Genomic DNA, 25,015 nt, shown 5'->3' with positions numbered 1-25,015 from the left:
TGAGCCAGTTGAGTTTCTATCCCTTATTTCTAGGATAGAATTGATTAATGACTATTATTTCTAGCCTAAGAAAAATACACTTGACAAAAATGATATTTATATGTGAACTAAGCCTGGGCAGTCACAAGCTTCGGTTACAGTAAGTTGAGCCTCAGATTTTATGAGCAGATGGAAAAAATAGATTCAGTAATGGAATATATAAATAACTAGATGCCTTTATCTTCAAGAATCTAGCCATCCCACTGACCAACCAGAAGCATAAGATCCAAAGCATATTGTGTATATGGAATGCATTTGATTTAAAACATTTTCCACATATTGATTTGGAAATAAGGTCTAAATGTTTGATGCACCATTCAACCCATGCCTGATGGAGCTGAGTCCTTGCCTAAGGTAAATTGTACATCTTATATAGCCAAAGCAGAAGAGTTACTGAAATTACTTAGGTCTCAAACTGTCAACAACTGAACACATTTACCTATAGTTATAGCATTTTGCCAAGGTAATATTTACTTCTAAAACTCTAGAGTTGAAAATTCCAAAGTGGTGAAAATATGCACAGAAATGTGGTTCATATGATGTCCATATGAACTTTTAAAAAGCCCTTTCAATATATGGAATGTATACTTTAAAGTCATAGCTTGACAGCAATATTTTATTGTCTCATCAACTTTGATCTTCCACCAAAATGTAACCCAGGAGATTTTATAAATATTTATGTATGTGTATATACACACATACATGTACATATATGGGTATATATTCATACACACACCTATACACACATATCAATCATTTAACCTAAAGTCAACTAAAAATGTGAAGATTGAAGATTGGCGAATAGATTCTAAATCAATTTTCAATTGCAAGACCGGTCAAGATAATTTTATTGCTTTTGTAATCTCAAGAGATGAAACCAGATAGATGCAAAAGTAACCTTTCACCCTGCAGAGGTAGCAACCAGAAGGAACTAGTTAGTAATTTAGCCTGTCGTTAGTGGCCATATTTCCCAGAGCTGTCATCAAATATCATGTAACGATTACGCTATTCTGGTAAATATAAGATATAAACACTGAAAATCCCATTTTTTGGAAGATTGAAAGCAAACTTAAATCTCTTAGATTTGTGTCCTGGGTCCCACCTTTACCTCCTTGTTTTATTTCAGTTTCCCATATGTGAACCAATAATTGTGTTCAGTATCAGCTTTGAACCTGATCAGCTTCCTGATGCTGAAATATTAAGTAAATAGACCGATCTCAAAAAACAAGTGATAGAACTTGACATTGTGTCTTTTGGGAAAATAGAAGGAAAATACTTTCCCCTAGGGCATTTCCCTTATAAGCTCTCTCCCTGATATTTTGACCCACCAAAAGGAAAGTTTTGCCTCATTTAGGGGATAATGACTGGTAATGAAATGTGTATTAAGGGCTTACTGTGGATAAGATACAGAGCCAGAGGCTGGTGTAAATTCAGAGAGAGGTAAGGCACAGTGGCTTCCTTCAAGAAGTTTACAATCTAGTAGAAGAAATGAGATAAGCATATAAATATGTATAATACCGAAGAGAACAAAGTAAGAGCATATGAAATACAAGCAAAGTGCCATGGGAATTAAAGGGGGGAGAGATCACCTGCTCTGGGGGAAGATGGAATTAGGGAAGGCTTTCTTAGAAGAGGTGATATAGAAGCTGGATCTTAAAGGATAGGTTGGATTCCAACAAGGAGATACACCCTGGGAGGAGGAGCACTGAGCATTTAAAATATAGGGAATATTGAACAAAATACAGAGATAGGAAAATTAAAGGAGTCCAGTTTAAATAATGGAGTGTTGAGTATATGAAATAATGTGCAATAAACTTTAGGGTTACAAAGCACTTTAATAAATTTATTGTCTACCCTATTAGAATGGAAGTTCAGTATGGATAGGGATTGTTTAATTCTTTCATATTATATTCCTAAGACTTAGCGTAGCATCTGGTATATAGTAGGCAATTTAAAAATACTGGATTCATTGATTGATGATCATACATGAGTTTATTTGAGCCTCACAGCCACCTGGCATAGTAGACATTCCAAAGATTATCTTGGTTTTACATGGAGAATCTGAGGCTCAGAAAAACAAAGAGATGGGCCTAATGTGAGTGAGTAACACAATTCACAGGTGGCAGAACTGGGTCCCAAACCCAAGCTTTGTAACTAAATCCAGAGACCACACAATCTTTTAGGATAATTTTTGCCAGTTCCAAGTTTTCTTTCTGACTTACCAGATATTGTTTTAAAAAAATAATGATACTTGAATTGCTTAAAAGCATGAATAAAAATATGGGTTTAAGCCTTTTAAAAATTTGGCTTTAAATTGAGGTTAATGGCACATACATATCTATGCTTTTTCTGGGTCTTTAGATAAAGATCTTTAACTTTAAGTCATTTTTCATGTCAACTTGTCTTTTAATAAAAGGCGTTTAAGTTTAGATATATAGACACATCTCCCTTCGTACACAGAAAATTCTTCAGAATTTTCCTAGCCAGATTTTTTTAAAACCCTTATTTTTCTGTCTTAAATCAATAGTGTGTATTGTTCCAAAGCAGAAGAACAGTAAGGGCTAGGAAATGGGGGCTAAGTGACTTGACCAGGTCACACAATTAGAAAGTATCTGAGGCCACATTTGAACCCAGGATCAGGCATTTCTAGGCCTGGCTCTCAATCTACTGAACCACCTCACTGTCCCCTCCTATCCAGATTTATGGGAAAGTAAACTAGAATGAACTATTATAGTACATTAGTCAAAGAATCAAACTTTTAATGTCCAACAAGTGATCAATGGACCATTTCTTAAAAGTCTCCAATAATAATTAATATACTATTATATGTAGTGATACTAGCAATACAGTCCCTCCACATGTCCCACAGATTATTTTTTGGCCCAAGAAGATTCAAATTAAATCTTGAACCTCATTTCTCAAAATGTCACAAGAGATGAAAATGGAGTGCTCCCTTGGCAACATTTAAAATGCTGTTGTCAAACATTTTATTTGAGAAAATTTTGGCTTACTTTACAAATGAAGAAGAAGAGAGTGTCACAATTTGATAGACAACCTCTTTTAAAGTCATGGTCACCCTAAATGAAAAGTCTAGGTCGATTTATCTTTGAGTCTTATGATAAGAGAAGAAACTTCTTTGGAAAACTCTTAATTTGAAAAGGAGACAAGGCTTCTGTTCAATTCTAAAAAAGGCTCTATTCTAAAACTGACTAATAATGATAAACTAACTGATGAATGACAAGTAAATGCAAAGAAAGATTGGACTAGAAAATGTGGACTGCATATGTGCACTCAGGATAGGGAAAATATCATTAGACTTCAAGACAAAAAAACCTCGATTCAAGTCCTACCTTTGACATTTAAGACCTACATAGACCATGGGCAAGTGTTTTAGCCCTTCAGACATATTTCCTGATCTCTTCAATGGTTCTAATAGTTCCTTTCTCACAGGATTGTTTTGTTCATTTTGTAAACCTTAAAGCACTATAGAGATTGGTTATGGCTATAGTATTTGTACACGAAGATATAACTAATACTTTGGGGCACAATTTTTATATATTTATACACATATACCTGTGTTTATGTGTGTGTGTGTGTATATATAGATCAATATTTTAATGCATTTGATAAATGTCATTATTCTTTCCAACAATGTAGACGTTAGCATTATATAAAGTATATACATATATATTTAGGTTCCAAGAATCTATTAATTGATCTCTCTGGGCACTCCAATTATCCTAGACTGCAGCCTCTTTAAACCAAAGCAAACAATCTTTGTGATTGCTGTGGCTGAAACATTTTGTCCTCTGGTAATGAGCCTGCCTATACTTACATAGATTGGTCCTTGAATAGAAAATATGGGTCTGTCCCCAGAAGAAAATGCTAAGGTTTTCTAACCTAAAATGTTCAACTGGAATTTGAGGATCACTGGTCTAGCCTTTAACATTGTAGAGTCACATTCATACCCCTGTGGGAGTTCACAGTAGGATTCATTCAAAGATATATGTATAAATATATATAAACATATATAATAGCTATTTTTTCATTGTTTCACAGGTAGATACATATAGAATTTATATAATGAATTATACAATGGAGCATAACAAATTTAAATATAATACTGCATAGTCATACATGTGTTTAGAGAGATATTTATACACATATATCTGTGTTTGTGTGTGTGTGTGTGTGTGTGTGTGTGTGTGTGTGTATAATCTGAAAGGGACTGTTCTGTCTAGCCTTCTCCTTTAGGGCTATACTTAAGTTATCCCAGACAAATTAGCGTCTAGGTTATTCTTGAAGATCACTCCTGTTGCAGATTCTGCTACGTCTCTTGGTATTTTAAAAATGCCGATTGTTGCCATTTGATACCGTATGCAACAACAGTGGAGTGGTTGACGAAGATCTTACCCCAGTTTCTCCATCTTCCAGTCCTAAAGAGTTGGAGACACTGAGACATAAGCCTTAGAACAGGGTGCCCCTAAAAGTAGGCTGCCAAGAAACCCTCAGACTCCTATTCTGCTGGCACAGGTTTCTGAAACTCTAAAGAGAAGTGTTTTTAATGGAGTTAGTCATTACAGCTCCTCAGTTCCCTTTCCTTATTCCAATTTCCAAACCTGCCCCAGGTCTCTGCAGCACCGAGCCAGAGAATCAGGAGGAGGCAAGGGGAGGCTTTCAGCTTTGGCTGCCGAGGCACCCAAAGAATACAGTGCTTTGACAGTGACTCTAGTTTACAAAATGTTGGATCTTATACCATTGCTTTGTGTCTACATTCCAAGTACAACAATCTCCTGTTGACAAAAATAGAAAGTGTGAAGGTCATAGAGCCATTTTTTTTTTACGCTCTGCCCTCTTTCTGCATTAAATTATCACTTTTCACCATTGGCGGTCAAACAGCTCGGTGGCCTCTTGTTGGCCATGGCTCTCAAGCAATACAGGGTTGTATTTGTTGGGACTTCCATCGCCTCTGTTTTTCTTTGGCTACCCTCCTTGAGGGGCATATATTCAGCGGCCACAAATCTCCAAGCACTTTCTCCCTGGATCATGTGATGCTTGATGAGATTGGCAGCCCTGAACTTTGAACTGCCCGTTCTGACAGGCTCCAGGATCCATACCAGCCACCAAGACCTCCCACCGGTTCCCTTGTCTACACTTCATCACCCTATTTCTGAGCTTTCCCTGCACCCGTGGCCTGATGGTGTGATTTGTGTGCAGGTGTCCAAGAGGCTGTGGTGAGCTGCCTGAACAAACAGACGCGGGAGACCGCGGATGAAAGCCTGTGCGTGACCAGCCGGCGGCCACCGAAGCTCCTGAAATCCTGCAATTTGGATCCCTGCCCTTCGAGGTAAGTAAGCTACTTGTGGGCCGACGTGGTGCAAAGCAAGGGGCCAGGCTGGGTGCATCCTTCCAAAAGGCACCAAAAAGCAGAGCCCTTATTGTTACCCGATGTTTTGAAAACCAATTAGCATCAGCTCAAACTTCTCGTTGAATCCACTTAAATTTAATTGAAACCAGGACTTTTGAATCCCGGCCCAGTGGGCGTTCACGTCCTGCAGAAGGCTGTCGTCCGCTGCCGCGCGTTGGGAGAAATATTCAGATTACTAACCTCGCCACGATGCTTGTGGGCTGTTCTCCCAAGCTCTAACACCGTTGTAACTAATTAGCCCGGACCTCGGGGCATGGGGAGGAGTGGGGAGTTTGCGTTTAGAAAGCCCAGGCTTGCCGTAGGACCTGGGTGGTAGAACTGATACGCTGTGAAATCCAGAGCCTCGCAGCATGCAGCAGATTCATTAGAAGCATGCTCTCTCGAGGGTGTGTTATTCCACAGGCATAAAATCAATTAGGGCATTTCATTACCGAGCCCTGTCTGCGTTTCATTATTACACAATCTAAAGTCTTAGTTAATCAATCCAATCACTTCTAAAGTCCACATAATTTTATGGTGTCTTAAAATACTTGCTTTTCAGATACTTTTTTATAGCAGAAATGCTCTGATGTGTCATTTTTCTTTGCAAGTGAATAGTTCAAAGGATTGGAGCCAGGCTTTCAAATCTGCTAATGGGATGAAAAAATGTCCTCTCACAAGGAGTTGATATCCTGGATGTAAGGGAGGAAATTTAGCTTCTGAATCCAACTACTTTCATGTCTGTTCAGGGGTGGTTGGTTCCTATGGTGGAGCAGAAATCTGGGAAATGGTACCCAAGTGTCATTCTCAGGAGCCTAACGTAGGCACTTCAGAGGGAATGCGACCTTTGCTTGGGGAAGTAGTGCCACTCATAAGGGAGAGAGAACTGGATACTTTGAAGGAGGAATGAAAGGGAACAAGTATTCTAGCCTCTACTCCAAGTCAGGTACTTTGCGAAAACTTTACAAATGTTATCTGATGATTCTCACAACAACCCTGAGAGATACATATTCATTTTATCTCCATTTTACAGTTGAGGAAACTGAGATGATAAGAGGTTAAGTGACTTACCCAGGGTATCAAAAAGTTAATGTGTCTAAAATTGGATTTTAACTTCAAGTCTTCCCGATTTCAGGTCCTCTATTCTACGGAAGTGAGAAGTCTAAAATTCAAGTTTTCATATCAACATTAACAATTATTGGCAATTATTTAGTGCTTTAGGTTTACCATACACATTACATAAAGTAGTTCATTTGAGCCTCCTAGCATCTACGAAATAGATATCATTGAGGGATTATTATATACTTATTTTACTCAAGAGAAAGGGACTGGTCTTATATAGCAAACTACTAAGTGTAGAAGGCAACACTTGAACCTACAGCTTCCTGACTCGAACTTGTCAGCCCATTATTCACTCTAACCAGGGATGTGTTGGTGCCAGTTCACATCAATTCTGGAGAGCCTATTATTAAAATTTCAGAAAATTCAATTATTTACATCTCAGAAATCAACAAATGCTATAAATCACCTGATTTCTTCTTTTGACTTTCTGAGCATAAGAAAATCACAGAATTAAAATGTTAATGATGCAAATTAAAATTTAAAACTGTGTCCAGCTTTTCAGAGAGCAGGTTGCTAAACAATTACAACCACACCCCTGACTACAGTTTACTCATCTGTTAAAGATAATCATGCTTTTACTATGCTTCTTGCATCAATACTAGTGTCAGGATCAAATGAGATGATATTTGGGAAGAATTTTGTAGTCTGTAAATTATATGATTTATGTAAACTATGCTGTTCTTAGAATGTAGTTTTCTTTTTAGTGCTTGATGGGGAGCACCAAAGGGGAAGGTTGAGGCAGGCACAAACACTATAACCTCTCAGAGACAAAGCTGCAGCGCCATATTGCCAATTGCCCTTTGGATGCCTCAGACTGGATGTCCTGAACACTCAAAACTGTACTCATTATCTTCCCAACTTTTCTATCACTGTTAAGGTCATTGTCATCTTCCCAATCACCCAGGCTCATGACTTCAGTGTCTTCCTTGATTCTTCATTTTGTTTCATTGTTGTTCAGTCATGTCTGACTCTATGTGAGCCCATTTTTTTTTTAATTTAATCTATTTCTTTTAAACCCTTATTTTCCATCTTAGAATCAATGCTGTGTATTGGTTCCAAGGCAGAAGAGCAGTAAGGGCTAGGCAATGGGTCACACAGCTGGGAAATGTCAGAGGCCAGATTTGAACCTTAGGACCTCCCATCTCCAGGATAGGCTCTCAATCCACTGAGTCACGCAGCTGCCCCTTGGGTTTTCTATACTAGATACTAGAATAGTTTGCCATTTCCTTCTCCAGCTCATTTTACAAATAAGAAGCTAAGACAAATAGAGTTAAGTGACTTGCCTAGGGTCACAGAGCTTTTAAGTGTCTAAGGGCAACTTTGAACTCATGAAGATGAGTCTTCCTGATTCTAAGCCCTATCAAAAGCTTTGTCAGATCTTGCCATTTCTACTTTCACATCTCTCATATAAATCCCCTTCTCCCTCCTCACAGAAAACCACAACTATAGTTTAGGCCCTCATCACCTCTTTCTAATTGGTCTCTGCTTCAAGTCTCTCCTCACCCCAATTTACCCTCCATTCAACTGCCAAAATAATTGTTCTAAATCATAGATCTGACCACATAACCCCCACCTCCAGGTCAATGAGCTCCAATTACTAGCTATTATTACCTAAATGGGAGCATACATAAAGTCAGCTGTTTGGCATTTAGAGCTGTTCACCACCTGGCCCCTCCCTACCTTTCCAGTCTTCCTTTGTGGACTCTATATTTCATCAGTTTCTTAAGGGAGGTAGAATGCCTCAAAAAGGACAACCTGTCTCCTCTTTCAGTGCCTTTTTCAGTAGCTGTCCCCCATACCTAGAATGCCTTATTCCACACTTCCTCCTCATTCCTCTGGCTTTTTCAAAGCTCATGTGAATCCCATATATTCTGGGAAACCTTTTCTGGTCCCCCCTTCCCAAAACTACGAAGCCAATGCCTTCCTCTTTCAAAGTGCCTTCCAAAGGCAGAGCCAAAATGGCAGCTTAGTAGCAGCAAAAGTTGGAACCACTCCCCGAATTCTGTCAAATCAAAGTGCCTTCTATCATCTGCCCTCTCTTTCTCCTTTCTCTCTCTCTCTCTCTTTCTCTCTCTCTCTCTCTCTCTCTCTCTCTTTCTCTTTCTCTTTCTCTCTCTTTCTCTTTTTTCTTTCTCTCTCTCCATATATATGTATATATATGTAAAATCTACCTAGCTGCTTATGTAAAATAAGTTAATACATAATAATACTATCAATGATGATGCTGATGTTACTCCCATTGCAGTGATTCCCAAACTTTTTTGGCCTACCACCCCCTTTCCAGAAAAAATATTACTTAGCCCCTTGGAAATTATTTTTTTTAAGTTTAATAGCAATTAATAGGAAAGATAAATGCACCTGTGGCCATCACCACCTCCCTGGATCGTGGCAGCACCCACCAGGGGATGGTAGCGCCCACTTTGGGAATCACTACATTAGAGTATGATCTCCTTAAAGGTAGGGACTATGTTTTTCCCTTTCTTTATATCTTCAGCATTTAGCACAAAGCCTAACACCTAGAAAACATTTAATAAGTGCTTATTGACTTGTCAGCACAACACTATGTCTTCTCTCTATTGGCATCCTGAACCTCTCCAATCACAATTTCTTGGCTGCCCTCAGCTCTAAAAGCCCTTCATTCCCAAGGAATGAATTCCCAGGAACTCTGTCATCTTCTGAAAAACCACTGAATATTGGAAAAATTCAGATCAAATACAAACTATCGCACCAGTTTCTTGTCTCTTTTCTAGCCTCCAGTTTTTGTCAGACTCTGGAAAAGAACATTATTATTTTTCAGCATAACCCCTGACCCTTCACAGGTTCCATTCTCTGGCACCATGGATCAACCAGTTATATCTATATAGCCCAAGGCAGAAAGGTCTAGGGAGAAGAATCAAGAGATCTGAGTTCAAATCCCAACTTCACCACCTCTATATACTTGAGCAAGGCACTTCCCTCTGTGGGCCTCAGTTGTTTCCTCAAATATGGAATGAAGGGAGATAATTTCTAAGGCCCTTTCCAACTTTAAATCTTAGGGCCAGGGCCAGCATTCCTTCCAGCTTGACCACCCTCCAGCAAGGGTGGAAAGGTGATGTGAGTTGACTGCATACAGAGGCAGGAAAATAGCAGCTGCTGCTGCTTTATGCTGACAATTGCTGTATTTTCTGCCCTGCTTATTTCTTCAGTGTTTCTGTAAAAACAGACATAAGGCCCATTTCTAAACACAGCCTATGGTCCTTATGACATCCAAACGCTGTGGTGTATATGGCTTACCTCCAGCAGGAAGCAACTTGGAACATACAACCTCACACACCTGGAAGCATTTGGGAAAATCTTCCAAACATGTGGGTATCACTCTCCTTGTCCATAAAATATAGAACAAGATGCACAATGTTCTCTGCTGACCCAGAGGAATGACTTGGTTAAAGTTCAGATTTAACTAGATCTAGGGCTAAAAGGGACTCCAGAAGCCATCTAATCCAAGCCCCTCATTTTAATAATCAAACCAACAATTTAATAAACATTTATTAAGTGCTTTCTGCATTCCAGGCACTGCTAAGCACTTGGGATACAGAAGAAATGAAAGATAATCCCTACCCTCAAGGAGCTTAAAATCTAATAGAATCAACAATGTTCAAACAAATTATAAAAAGCAAGCTCTACACAAGATAAATAGGACATCATTAACAAAGGGAAGACACTAGAGTCAAGAGGGCTTGGGAAAAGCTTCCTAGATTATAGTTAGGATATAATGGAATCAGGATAACAAAATTAACAATAATAATAATAAGCCTTTACCTAGCACCTTCTTTGTGCTGGACACTATCCTAAGTGCTTTACAAATATTACCTCATTTAATCCTCACAACAACTATGAGAGGTAGTGATATTAGTATTCCCATTTTACTGTTGAGGAAATTGAGGCAAACATAATTGAAAGGAATTGTGCATGGTCATATCTAGTAAGTGCTGGAATTTTGATTTGAACTTGTCTTTCTTCCAAGTCCAAAACTCTCCCTTTCTCTCTGGCTCTCTCTCTCTCTCTCTCTCTCTCTGGCTCTCTCTTTGTGTCTCTGTCTCTGTCTCTCTCCTTTCTTCTCTCTCTCTCTCTCTCCTACTCTTTCTCTCTCTCCTGCTCTCTCTCTCTCTGTGTCTGTCTGTCTCTCTATCTCTCTTTCTCTCTTCCCCTCTCCCTGTCTCTCTCCCTCTCCATCTCTGCCTGTCTCATTCTGTCTCTCTGTCTCTCTCTGACTCTCTGTCTCTCTGTGTCTTTGTCTCTCTCTGTCTCTCCTTCCTTCTCTCTCTCTCCTACTCTTTCTCTCTCTCCTGCTCTCTCTCTCTCTGTGTCTGTCTGTCTGTCTCTCTCTTTCTCTCTTCTCCTTCTCCCTCTCTCCCTCTCCATCTCTGTCTGTCTCATTCTGTCTCTCTCTGTCTCTCTGTCTCTCTCTCATCCCACCTCTCTCTCACAATTAGACAATTAAAGCAGAGAAGAATTAAGCAATTTGCCTAAGAAAATATGTGTTCTAAGTTTATAAGAGGAGATTTGAATCCAAATTTGTTCCCTCCAAAAAGCCAATACTCCTACAACTGCACTACAGAACCTCCCTCAGAGGCATGGTTAAATTATGCACATCTAATCCACAATAAACCTTCCTATTAACTTAAGGGTAAGCATACTTTGAGGTTTAAGACGTTTGCATCTTCTCCAGATAAACTCCAGTCACTGATAGATTTTTTTCCACCAGTTACCCATCATCCCCTGGCAAGACCCCTCATTAGATAGCCTGAAGGGTTTGCCTGAAGTTCCCATTACCTCTCTGAAACTCATAGGGTTGTTTTTGAAGATTTGAGGGGATCAAATCTGCTGAATTGCTTTAGAACCTGTAAAGTACAATAGACTGTGTAATACTAGATTGCATTCCTTCAAAGCTTTGTGGTTTCACTGATTTCAATATTCACTCCTTCTGCTGACATAGATACCTCACACTCTTCCAAGCCTTGGTCAGCATGAGTTTATGGAGTGTGATGGCAGAAAAATTCATCCTCCCATGGCCAGCCCTCTGGAGACCCGCAGGTATTGGCTAGGCTGCTCCTTGGGAAAAACAGTCTCAAGATCTGTCCCTGGGCCCATCCCCAAACCGGGTTATTTTAGAAGACTCTGCCATTGTTTGTGCCCTCAGGCTTAGTGTTCCCAAATTTAGGGTCACCTCCACATTGCAAGGATGTACCAGAATAGTTTGATATTATGCAAGCTACTAATATTAGCTTTATATGCTTCCTAATCCCAAGGCAAGGATCTTGTCACAGAGCTTGGGTGGAGTAAGTCTTTTCTATTGAGCCTTTCAGGGTGGCCCCAAGGGAAAGGGCCTCTGCCCCCTGAGAGCAGGAAATTGTTTTAAGGTGTAGGTGGAAAAGGAAACAGGATTGGGAGGAGTAAGCAGATGAGTTCCCAATTGTACGCTATTTTCCTCTAACTTGTGACCACTTTTCCCAAAATTTCCCTCCCAGAGAGAGCATCAGAATAACTGGGCTTTTCTTTGTTTTAATTTTCTACCTTGGAAAGAAATGGCTTTATTATACCCAGTGAGGAAAAGGGAGGAGAGGAAAGGAGGCTCTCTAAGAAGAGGCAGGGAAGCAAATTAGGTTTCTTATTTGTTAATGTTAAATGTTGAGGGGAGAAATAGGATGTAAAGAGGTCTGAGGTGCAGATCAAGGCTTATCCATACCTGCCCATCCTAGGAAACTCACTTTGTCCCAGCTGAAACAAAGAGGAGGGAGGAGGGCTCTTACCAGTCACTTTCCATACCCCATTTTCCCACTCTCTTATTAGTCACCCATTTACCCCTTGGGGTAAGGCCATAGACCTCTTCAAGTTCCATCATGGTCCCAAAAAAGCCCAACCCCAATTTAGAAATCTCAGCTTTGACACAGTACCTGAGAAATGACCCAAGATTTAAAATTTTTTCAGGTAGTTGTAAATCTTTTGAACCTTAAAAAGACCCTCTTTTGTAGCTCAGACATATGGAAAAAGGAAAGATCCTAAATTTATATTTCAAGAGCCAGATTTGATATATTGATTGACACTAGCCAAGTGGCTGTGAATAAATCATTTGATCGCTCTAAGCATCAGTTTTCTCACCTGTAAAACAGAGATAATTTTGTTTGCCAGACTTTTGGTAGAGAAAGTATATGATAATCCCTAACAGTTTCGTGGGAATTAAGAGGTTAAATGATTTATCCAGGCTCATGTGTCAGAGGCAGGATTCAAATCCATTTCTTAAGGCCAGAATTCCACCTTGCTTCTGTTTTGGTTCTTTTCACCACTAATCTTGGGAAGGGACAGAAGCATTCTCCTGCCTTCATACTGAGCTCAAGACAGCTAGAGGAGTATTCCAAGTTAGTAAGTTACTTGAAAGACAGTGTTTGTGAGTATATATGCACATGTGTGCATGTGTATATACATATTTGTGGAGAGCTTGTCCATGTGTATTTCCTAGGACACTTAGTGAAAATAGCAGACTGAATATATTTAGGAGAATTGTGTTTCTGAATGTAAGAAATGGAGCCATCCTTATAGGCAGGGAAAATAGGCAGGATTATCTAAGGGTGGCTGGAAGACCCTAACTGTGAATAAAGAGATCTCAGAGTAGATTTGAGTAAGAAGAAGGAAAAGCATGGTGGTACCAAAAAGAATGACAAATAAGGAGCCAGGGCACCACTGCCAAAGGCTGACCGCTTCAGGGTTTTTCCCAGGGCTGGCCTGATAACTATTTCTTGATCGTATTAGAATCTATGGGGATTATTTTGTGTGTAAGTTGATGGCAAAGAAGTTATCATAACAAGACAGGCATTTTCTGTCCACCTCCATATGAGCAATGTGCCTCTTGGATCCATACAACCCCACATCCAATCTCAGTGGTGCTGTGAACCCCCTGACTAATGGACTCAGAGGAGAAATGTCACATGAAACAGCATTTATCATCAAGAAACAAATAATCCTCTTGCTCCCAGTAAGGATATTGTTCTGTTCTTGTCATCTCATTCTTAGACATCTTTTGGGGGGAAAAGCTTTAAAAAAATTTTTAAGCAAGCCTTTCCACTCACATTAAGAGATAAATATCCAGAGGCTGCTATATGGCATTTGTAAATGTTCTACTTGGTTGTATAGAAGAATTGTGTCTTAGTAGAAAAAGAGCTAGACATGGAGTCAGGAGTCTCTTAATGGATTTTTAACCCAGTCTCCAGAATTCTTGAATCTTTGAACCCCCCTCAAGTCACTTATCCATCTCCTACATGTGGTACTTCAAATACTACAAATAGTTCATTTAAGCTTACAGCAAACTATGAGGTTGATTGCATAATCATAATTGTTATTTATTTATTTTATAGAGATAAAAATGAGTCTAAAAGAAGTTAGGCAATTTGCCCAAAGTCATCCAACTGACAAATATAGGAGCTGTGAAATGAACCCAGGTCTTCTGATTTCTACCAGGGTACTTGCCACTCTAACACTGACTTTCTCAGCTTGTTTTCTCATCTCTTAAAAAAAGGCAATAATATTTCCATGAACTCCCTTAGAGTTATGAAGAAAGTCCCTTGTAAGCCTCAAAGTGCTATAAATATGTAAAGTCCACTCAACGAATCAGAAACTTTCCTCGAGGTTCTTTAATTGTTATGGTTATCAGTGCTGCACATTGTCCATCATTATGGCCCTTCTTCTGACTACACCACTGGCCCCACTTCATCTCCAATTCTTCATCCATCTCTTGGATAAAGCACAGTCTCCTTTTTTATTTTAGATCCAACTCATTGTCCATCTCCAAGATAGAAATATGAATGATCCAACCCAATGGACCATTCATCCAACTGAGTAGCATAGTCTGAAAATACATATTCCTTACTTGCATATTCTTTATCTATCTACATTGACAGTGACATTAGGCCATTCTCTTTTAAGTAATACAGACATCATTTAGGAGGCAAGAGGCATCATAGAGTAGTGATGTTCTAGATTGCATTCAATTCTACCTTTTATTCATGTAACCCTTAGGTAACTCGTTTATACCTCTTAGACTCAGTGTCTTTATATGTAAAATGGAGCTAAGGATTGTATTACATAACTCATGAAATTGTGATCAAAAGGCATAACATAGATAAATAGTTTGTAAACTTTAAAGTGCTATATAAAAATCAATTTTTTATTGACTACTACTGATTAGTATTTGTCTGAGCAGTGTTTCTTATGTGGATTACGAGAGTGGAAACTTCTAAGTGGTTGTAGAACTCATTGAAAAGAATCCAGCCTAAAAATCCATGTAGAAAACACTAACTGGATGAAAAGTAATGAATTGAAGTTTTCTGTAAAAATAGTGGATCTCATTGAGAGGCAGCTAGATGGTACAGTGGATAGAATACTGGGCTTGGAATCAGGGAGACTCATCTTCCTAAGTCTGGTCTCAGGCACTTACTATCTATGTGACCTTGAGCAAGTCACTTAATCCTGGTTGCCTCAGTTTCCTCATCTGTAAAATGAACTGGAGAAGGAAATGGCAAACCACTCCAGTATCTTTGCCAAGAAAACCCCCACATCAAGTCCCAAAGAGTTGGACAAGAATGAAACAACTGAACAACAAGAGCTTATTGAAGTAACTTTACAGTATTCTAAGCCACAATATAATCAGCACAATATAAACTACATCAATAGTGTCAAACTCAAATTGAAATGGATACTTGCTGGTCACGTATTGACTGAGAAAACCACAATTTAACATTATCTGTGTTGTGTTACATTTTTATGTTTTAAAAATATTTCCCAGTTACATTTTAATCTAGTTCTGCCCCTTCTCAGGAGAACTTGACACCTCTGGTCTACAGACAGGAGTATCTGGAAAATCTCACCATCTCTAGGGAATCTCAGTCCCAAAGTTTAACACTCACATTTTATTTTTTCCCCCAACTGAGGCACAGTATTTATGATCTCAGAGATCATCTCCCTGCTTTGGAACAACAAGGGCATGAGTGTCCCAGGAAAGCAACAAGCATTGTGATGAGGGGCGGGGAAAGACCAAGACTGTTATTAATTATAAGTATTTGATAGCTTGGCCAGTGTGTGTTGAAAAGATTTGGTAAATGTGTGTGGAGGAGGGGTAAGAAGTAAGCAATGAAAGCCAGATGGCTGAAAATGAAGGAAATTCCAAGCAATTTCTTCAGCTTTGTTCTTACATACTTTCAAAACTAAACTTTTATTCCAATGCAACAAAGAACAAAGAATGGTGCAGAACAGATAAACAGTGAAGAATGAGGTTCATAGTTCTAGTGTAGTGTTTGGTTCTTTCTCCCTTCTCATTTTTCTCAAACTTAGGGTGGATCTTATAAAAGATAAGAATCTAAAAAGAAGTTTGGGTATCCCTGCCCAGGAAGGCAGAGTGAAGAACCAAAGAGATCTCAAAGTTTAGCATTCACCTATTCTCAGTTTATAAAACCTTTTTTTTTTTTTTTGGTCCTACAGAATATCTTTCTTTGTTCAATATAGTACAAGACTTTGGGGGTATTATGGGATTCAACTAATTCCAGTTTCAGTTTTTAGGACCATAGATGTAGAGGACATGGGTCCAATTTGCTCATTTTAAGGGTGAGAAAACTGAGACCCAAGGAAATTGAGACTTGCCCTGAGTCATACCTCTACTGTCAGAGGCAAGTTTGGAACCCATATCATCCTAATTCCAAGTCTTACACTTTGTCTACCATACCACCCTGATTTTCTAACAGCTTAATGTAATAGACACTCATCTTGCTTAATCTTTTTTTTTTCACTATTTATGGAATTTTTTATTAAAGCAAGAATTCTATAATCCAAATTACATTTCCTTGCTCAGCTATCAATTTTGTTATCTAAAACAGTGGTTCATCTTGCTTAATCTTAATAAGTCTGACTTGAAGGTTTTTACATTTTAGAACTAGAAAGAAATTCAAGTCATTTTTTTTTCAGTTATCAAACATCCCTCCCCAATGTCCCACTTCCCCCCAAAGGCCTAATAACAAATATGCATAGTTAAATTTCTATGTAGGCCATCTCCAAAAATAAGTGTCTTCTATGTATTAATTGATCATCTCTCAGTCAGAAGGTGGGTAACATTCTTCATTACTAGTCCTCAGGAATCATGATGGATTCATTGCTTTAAACAGAGTCCTTAAATCTTTCAAAATTATTCATTTTAATAAAAAATAATGTGATAAATTTCAAGCAAGGATGACTCTGAGACTACTACCCACAGAGTAGGAAGATGATGGTATACTCAAAAGAAATAGGAAAGTTTAGAAGAGGGGTATTTTTAGTCCAGAATATAATGGATTGTGTTTGGGACCTGCTGAGTTTAAGATAACTTAGCTACGTTTGAGTGAGGGTAAGGATACAATATGTAAAAGATATAGCTGTCTGTGTCATTACAAGAGACCCATTCCCTCCAGGATCCAATAGAAAGTCCCCTGGGGCAGCTGGGTAGCTCAGTGGATTGAGAGTCAGGCCTAGAGATGGGAGGTCCTGGGTTCAGATGTGGCCTCAGACACTTCCCAGCTGTGTGGCCCTGGGCAAGTCACTTGACCCCCCATTGCCCACCCTTACCACTCTTCCACCTAGGAGCCAATGCACAGAAGTTAAGGGTTTAAAAAACAAATTAAAAAAGCCCCCTATTTGGCAATGATAAAGTTCTTTATAAGCCAGCCTCTTCTGGTTGTCTTCTCCTTCTTTTTCCTCAATGTGCTCTAGAATCTAGCTACTTTGGTCCATTGGCTTTCCCTTCCACATCCCATTCATTTGCCACTTCTGAGCCTGTGTTGTCCACCATGCCTAGAGTATTCCAGTATATCCTCCTCACCTCCACCCTTTGTCTCTGAGGCTTACTTCAAGACTTGACTCAAATCTTACTTTCTCTAGGAGAGCTTTTCCAAGCCTCCTTGTTGCTATTGTCTTCCCCTCAGAGATTTCCTTCAACTTGCTATGTATGAATATTGTATATGCCTATTTAAGGCAGCTAGGTGGTTTGGTGGATAGGGTGGTGAGCTTGAAATCAGAAAGATTCATCTTCAGCAGTTCAAATCTTTCTTCTGACACTCATTTTGTGACCCTGGGAAAGTCACTTAACCCCAATTACCTACCTTGCTGTTCTTTTGCCTTGGAATCAATAAAAAGTATTTATTCTTATATAAATAGGATTTGAGTGATAATATCTGTACAATCCAGTGAAAGTGCTTCTTAACTGGGGAGAGGGAGTAATCATGTAACCATGGAAAATTTTTTTTTATTTTCATTTTAATTTTTTTTAAGTATTTATTCTAGGATAGAAGGAAAAGGAAGATTTTTTTAAGTAAGGCTGGAAAGGTGGGATTCAGGGCTTTAAATGCCAAACAAATGAGCTTGTGTTTTACATTTTGACTTTTAGAGTTACTCTATAACTCTATAACTACTCTCTCTCTCTCTCTCTCTCTCTCTCTCTCTCTCTCTCTCTTTCTCTCTCTCTCTCTATTTCACTCTCTCTCTCTTTCTCAAACACACACTTTCAAATGTGCTTAGGGACTTATAGAATCTTGATCTGGAAAGGCTCCTAGAAATTATCAAATTTTTAATTCTTATTCTGCAAATGAGAATATTGGAGCCAAAACAAAGGAAATGACTTTTCTGAAGTCATACAAGTAAGAAAAAGAGCTTGGATATGAACCCAGTTCTTCAGTCTTCAAATTTTATGCTTTCTCTCCTTCCAAAATGAAAGAAATGGTCCTTTTCATGGCCTATCCTTTAAAAGGTTGGAAAATATTGACCTAAACAGTTGAGCTTTGATTTTTTTTGTCCTAATTGCCACCATTCTTTTTTTCACCTTTTAGAAGCTGAGACCTAGCTAAGTTATCTTGGCCTCTTAATACAGTCTTCTTTTTCTCTTTTAAGAATTTTCAGGAGAGATACTTTTGGTTTGAAGAGCCAGGGTTTCAATATTGTCTCTAGATTTCAGCACTTACTCTTATGGGCACCCAGAGGTTTTGCCAAAGTCTTATTGGCTCTTTCCTTGTGCTTTCAAGTACTTAAAACAAAGCCCACCAAAGCTTATTGGCATCACCAGAAATAATGTGCAGATTCCAAGACTATGTTAAGGTCCTTTTTGGGGTTTAATGTTCTTGCTGATGCTGCTCATACACGAATCCAGATGAGTACCTCAGCATAACTCTGCATAAAGTTGATCCATAATAATGTAGTTAATACAGGATAACCAAGCCCCATTATTTTTTAATATGTTATTACTAAACCCCTCCCTGAAGTCAAGATTCCAGCTGCAATGGCCTTCAGCCCTCCCTGGAGACTAGCCTAGGACAACGCAGCCCAGGCTTAGAGATTAGTCAAGTTAAAATCTGTTATTTTCTTGATTTGTTTAAATATCACAGAGAGATGTTAATGAAGCACTTGCAAGGACAACTCACTTATTTAACGCTCTTTAGGTACTGACTGAATTGTTCACCTCAGCTGCTTTTGGAACAGAAATGAAAATGAAAAAAAAAGAAAGAAAACAGTATCTTGAGGATTTCTTCTTAGCTTTTGACCTAATTTTTCATCCTGCAGAATATAAACTGCTTGAGGGCAAAGATTGTATGATTTGTTTTGTTTTATTGTCTTTGTAATCTTAAAATCTAGGGAATTTCCTTGCTGAAAACACGTTTGCTATTGAACATCTTAGAGATTCAGTCATTGCCCCTTTGGTTGTCCTATTCTTCCAGAGTCTTAAAGGAGGGCGTATTAGGGCAGTTCATATTTTGAATAGCCCAAGTTCCAGTTCCAACCAGCAATTCTGCATTAGGGCTCAGTATTTTCCTATTCCTTTGTTCTTCTGGGAAAATGAATTATTCCTCTATGTCTGAGTGTTTAGATATATTCATGTACATATGTGTATATGTACATATAGTCAAAAAAATAAGCGTTGCAGACTTTGAGCTACCTTACATTTAGGGAGCTAATTAATAACATCAGGTTGGGTTTGTCTATACTATGTCTTTTAAGACCTATTTCTTAACATTTCAATTAAATTAGCTGACTTGATGTTATAGTAATATTATTTCTATATTCTATATTATGTTCTATACACAATAATATCTTAGACCCATGAATCACCCCACTGTTACATTCTGACATAAGCATGAGCTAAATTTCATTTTTTCCCTATGAAGACAGACCGCTGTTTAGGTATCAACTTTTATACCAGCATAAACCCAATCCCAGTGCCCCAAATTAGGCAGAGCATGTTTAAAACTCTACATCCTTTTGTATGAAGGAATTTGTTTGGGACTTACCCCTGAATGACTTTTAGAAATAAGGAAAGGAATGGAAAATACTCTTCCCTGACTATGCCTTAAAAGCCCACATTCCAAACCAATTCACTTAAATCTGCCCAAGAAATATCTTGTCTCTAAGTTTAAATTCAATTTTAATTAATCCTTGGATGTGTGTGGATGTGTGTGTGAGAGAGAAACAGAGAGAGAGAGAGAGAGAGAGAGAGAGAGAGAGAGAGAGAGAGAGAGAGAGAGAATGAGAACTAAGAGAGAAACTTTTGCTCTGATGTCTTAACATCTATACAGTATGGCCAATCTCTCATTTACATCCTCAAATGTCCCCTCAAAATGTTTGGGTTTTTTTGATTCATGGGGCATTTCAAGAAGACTCCACTGACTACCTGCTCCACCCACTCCTACTTGACCCTGTGAGAAGGAAATCCATGGAAAAAATGGATGGAAAAATTTTGATGTGTATGAGAAGACACCTATTTTTCATTCTCTTAAGCAAATTGTTAATCCTTATAGACTCACAGGTTCATAGATTTAGAGCTGGAAGGGATTGTAGAGGCCAATTTGTCCAGTCCCCTCAATTTACAAATGAGCAAACTGATGCCTAGAGATGAAATGAGTTGCCCAAAGAAAGAAAAGCAATAAGATTTAGAGGTCTTCTGACTCCAAATCCAGTGTTCTTTCCACAGTTCCATGATCTTTCAAGATAGAATCATATTGAAAACATATATTTTACCCAAATATAGTTTAGAGGACCTTCATAGTCCTTATACATTTCCAAGATGACCACCTGAGAACCATTATCCTAGCTCGTAGTATCTTCCTATGCTTTTCTTTCTTTTTCTCTATATTGTGTTTTTTTAAATAGATTTCTGGGATTTTTCAGTACTATCCCTTTTGTAATAAAGAAATGGAATCTAGTTTTAAAATTAAGTTAATATTCTAAAATATTAACTATGTCTGACAACATATGATTCATATGTAGTGCTCCACTTTCCTACTGAAAAGAAAGAGTAGATCTTGTCATTAGTCCACTAGCATGAAGACTGAGCATTGCCTTGATTAGTCTTTTAGTGTCATTTTCTTCTGCGTGACTGTGGTCAACATATTCAGTTTTGTGGTCTCGGTTCTGCTTTTAATGATGAATATCCACTCGGGCAAGTCTCCTCAAGTTTTTAAAAATTATTCTTCACATTGGTCTTTCTTATGATATAGTAATATTTCATTACAGTCTTATAATAGAATTTATTTAGTCATTCCCCAATCTTTTGGCATCATACCCAAATGTCTTATTAGCACAAGTAATGCTATGATAAATTTATGGTATTTTCCTCTGATTCTTTATCTGTCTTTGAATCCTGATTAATTTGCACCATATTCACTTTGTGTCACCAGCAAATTTTTTATTCATAATCCCTCTTTATCCAAGTTGTTTTAAGGATATTGAATGGATGAGAGCCCAGGGTATTAGATCTGTCCCTCTCAGTTGGTATTGACCCATTTATCTTTCAGGATCGTCATTTAGCCAGTTGTGAATCTACTTTTCCTTTTTTTTTTTCTTCCTTTCTGAAATCCAGATATGGCATGTCTGGGCATCATTCCCTTATCTATCAGTGAAGTAACCTTTTCAAAAAAGGAAATGAAGTTAGCTGGCATGACTTCATAGAATCACAGAATCTTAGACTTGAAAGGGAGTTCAGAGGTCATCTAACCCAACCCATACTTGAACAGGAATCTCTTCCACAAATACCCTGACAAATGATGCCAAAAGACTTCCATAACAGGAAATCTACCTCCCAAGGTAGCCTTTCCACTAGGGATATTTTAGAACTAAATTGGACCTGTGAGGTCTGTCTCCACCGGGGTAGCCTTCCTAAGACCAGGGCTAAACTGAAACAGACTCTGAAGGTCCCACAGAGCTAGGCTTCTAAATTAAATTGCCTTTTTTTACTATATTAAGGTTTTTTTCTGCTCTTAAAAGTAGTCACTCTGTCAGGACACTTGGGCAAAGTGGCCACCACCAAGGTTTCCCTGCTCCTACAGTTTCAGTATCTCTATGGCTGCCAGGGTCTCCCTAGCACATCTCCTCTCTCCTTTGCAGAGGAGGAATGTTCCATTGTCTGTACTTGTACACCCCAACACCTAGCACAGTGTCTGGCACAAAGTTGGCACTAAACACCTTCCACTGGGGAAAATGGAGATGACACATGGAGCAATGCCCAAGAACTTACAGAGCTACTAGTCCAAAATTATTTACCAGTATAATTATCAAAACTATCAAAGTAAATTACATACCAATCTAGTTATGGATAGAGTTAGAGTGCCCTTCTTAGAGTCGGGAAGACTCATCTTCCTGAGTTCATATCTGGCCTCAGACATTTACCAGCTGTGTGACCATGGGCAAGTCATTCACTTAACCTTGCTTGCCTCACTTTTCTCATCCGTAAAATGAGTTGGAAAAGGAAATGGCAAACTACTCCAGTATTCTTGCCATGAAAACCCTCCATGGGCTCACAAACCATCAGACATAACAAACAAATGAACAACAAAGAGCTTTCTTTAAAGCCAGTGTCAGAGACTGCTAGGTGATACAGTGTGGCTAGGGCCCAGGGCTGGGGTCAGGAAGACCCTTCAAATTCTGCTTTAGAAACTTCCAAGATGACTCAGGTAAGTCACTTAACCTCTGTTTGCCATTGGAAAAGGAAATGGCAAAACACTTCAGGATTTTTGCCAAGAAAACCCCATGAACAGAAGTGCATGGAGTCATGTAGAGTCAGACCCAAAGGGGCAACTACGTGGCTCTGTGGTTTAAGAGCCAGGCCTAGTGATAGGAGGTCCTGGGTTCAAATCTGTCCACATATACATCCTAGCTGGGTGATCCTGGGCAAGTCACTTAACCTCTATTTCTTAGCCCTTACCACTCTTCTGCCTTAGAACTAGTACACAGTATTGATTCTAAGAACGAAGGTTTGGGTTTAAAAAAATAGACTAAACAACAATAACTATAACTATATATGTATATATATATATATATATATTACTGAGCTCCTGAAATGGAACAGTGAGTTTTGATATAACTTTTGAAGGGAATAGTATACCACAGGAGTATAATTATTGCCTTCCCTGGGAGTTTTAAGCAAATAAGAAAGAGGAAGTGGAGAAACTGATTTTTAATTTCATTAATAAAGAGAACTCCCAGGGTGGGAACTTCCTTTACAACTGCAACTCTTTTACAGCTGATCATCTTAGAGAGTTACTTGAGTCTCCAAGACATGGTTAAATGACTTTCCCATGGTCATACAACTCTTCTGCTTCAGAGGCAGGACTTGAACTCACATCTTTATAATTATAAGCTTGCTATCCTAACATAGAATCATTAAATATTAAATCATATATTTAGAGTTGGAAGAGATTTTAAAGGTTAGAGACCAGCCTCCTCACATATATATATATATATGTGTGTGTGTATATATATATATATATATTTACATAAATATAATTTTCCCATCCAAGTTCAAAGGCTCCTTGAAATCTGTCTTTCAATATATGGATGAGGAAACTGAGGCCCAGAGAAATTGTGACTTACCCAAGGTCATATTAGCTAGCAAGTGTATGAGACAGGACTTGAATATATTCATAAGCCAAGGAGGAAAAAGCACAATTTGAGGGAGATGGTTTCCTTTTATTGGTCATTGGACTGATATGGTGTATTTGTATGTGAGAGAGACAGAGAAAGAGAGACAGACAGACAGAGAGACAGAGAGACAGATAAACAGATAGACAGAGACAGAGAGATAAAGAGGCAGAGACAGAGAGACAGAGAGAAACAAAAATGAGCAAGGGAGATAACTGGTTTATACCTAGTTGTCTCAAGAAATAGTTCAAGGGCAATTCATCCTATCAAATATACTAGCCCTGTCATGGTGCCAGTCTAAGGTCAGCCATATCTTGTGTTATCTCCTATGTACACAGAGTTTAGACTTGCCACAGAGTAAGCCTTGGCTGCCTCCTCTTCATTCCATTTCATTCATGAATCCATGGCCTTTGTTCATTTCTGCCCGCACCCCTCCCTCTCTTCCTGCATCTCCAGCATCCTCTCCCTTAGCACCCACACATTTAGAAATCACATCTGTAATTTCCTGGAGTGTGTGGTAGGAAAGGAAACCTGAGAGCATAACTGTCAAACTTAGGTTTACTGTAATTTTAGGATTCACTATTCCATTTCCCTCCCATTAATTAACACAAATCTCCTGTATATAACCAGATGTAAGTTGTTCACTCATGAGGATGATAATTTTGAGGATGTATTCTTGTGCAGGTATTTTTAACCTTTTTGTGTTTTGACCTTTTTGGTAATGAGAATAATGTTTTTGCTTTTTAAATTATAATTGAAGGAAATGCTTAATTTCAATGAGAATTTAGTGGAAATAAATATAATTTTCCCATCCAAGTTCAAAGACTCCTTGAAATCTACCCATGAAATCCTTGGGAGTCTTTGAACCCCAAGTTAAGAACAGCTGCTCTAGTATGATTTCCTCAAAACTAAGGAATTAATTTACCCACTCTATCTAGTTACTTCTCTGTTCTCTCAGTCTATCTTACTGTAACCCTTCTTGCTGAATTCGGTTTTATAAAATATTGAAGTTTTTTTTAATGGTCAGCCTTGATTAGATCATTTTTGAGGTTTGGGACACGGCTTTAATTTGGCTAAGCCCCTAAAGATCAGGTTTTTTATTTCTTTCTGGTCTTTTAGGCATATTCCAAGGGAAACTCTAGTCTAGGATCCCCCAAATATTGTCTCTAATTGATCTCAGTTAGGGAGAAGAAGGTATTTTATTCTCTAGGTACTTTATCAATCTTTGTTCTGATTTCTGGACCTGGTTTGGACAACAGAGCCTGGGACAATTTTAAGAAAAGGAATCTCACAGAATATTAGAATCCTTTGATAGCATCTCCCGACAATCCCTCCCTTCCCCACCTTCCCCCCATCCTCACCCCCAAACTTTAAGTATGAATCCTTGTCAAAGAACTCCTAAGATACAAGAGAAGTAGACATTATAGAGGGCTTGGGGTGGGGAAGTAAACTAACTTGAATTTGATTTAATTAAAGGCTTTGCTTCAAATTAAC

General features: G+C 38.5%; 1 protein-coding gene across 1 annotated transcript in view; it reads left to right on the top strand.

Annotated features, from left to right (window-relative positions):
- The window catches only part of ADAMTSL1 (ADAMTS like 1), a 392,524-nt gene that overhangs the window by 241,060 nt on the left and 126,449 nt on the right, over nucleotides 1-25,015 (top strand). Inside the window, 1 exon segment of the mRNA XM_044657022.1 lies at nucleotides 5,257-5,386. Within this exon segment, the coding sequence (XP_044512957.1) occupies nucleotides 5,257-5,386 (130 nt within the window).

Source organism: Gracilinanus agilis, chromosome 1 (assembly GCF_016433145.1).
Source record: "Gracilinanus agilis isolate LMUSP501 chromosome 1, AgileGrace, whole genome shotgun sequence".
NCBI lineage: Eukaryota > Metazoa > Chordata > Mammalia > Didelphimorphia > Didelphidae > Gracilinanus > Gracilinanus agilis.
This window is presented reverse-complemented; position numbering and strand designations above follow the sequence as displayed.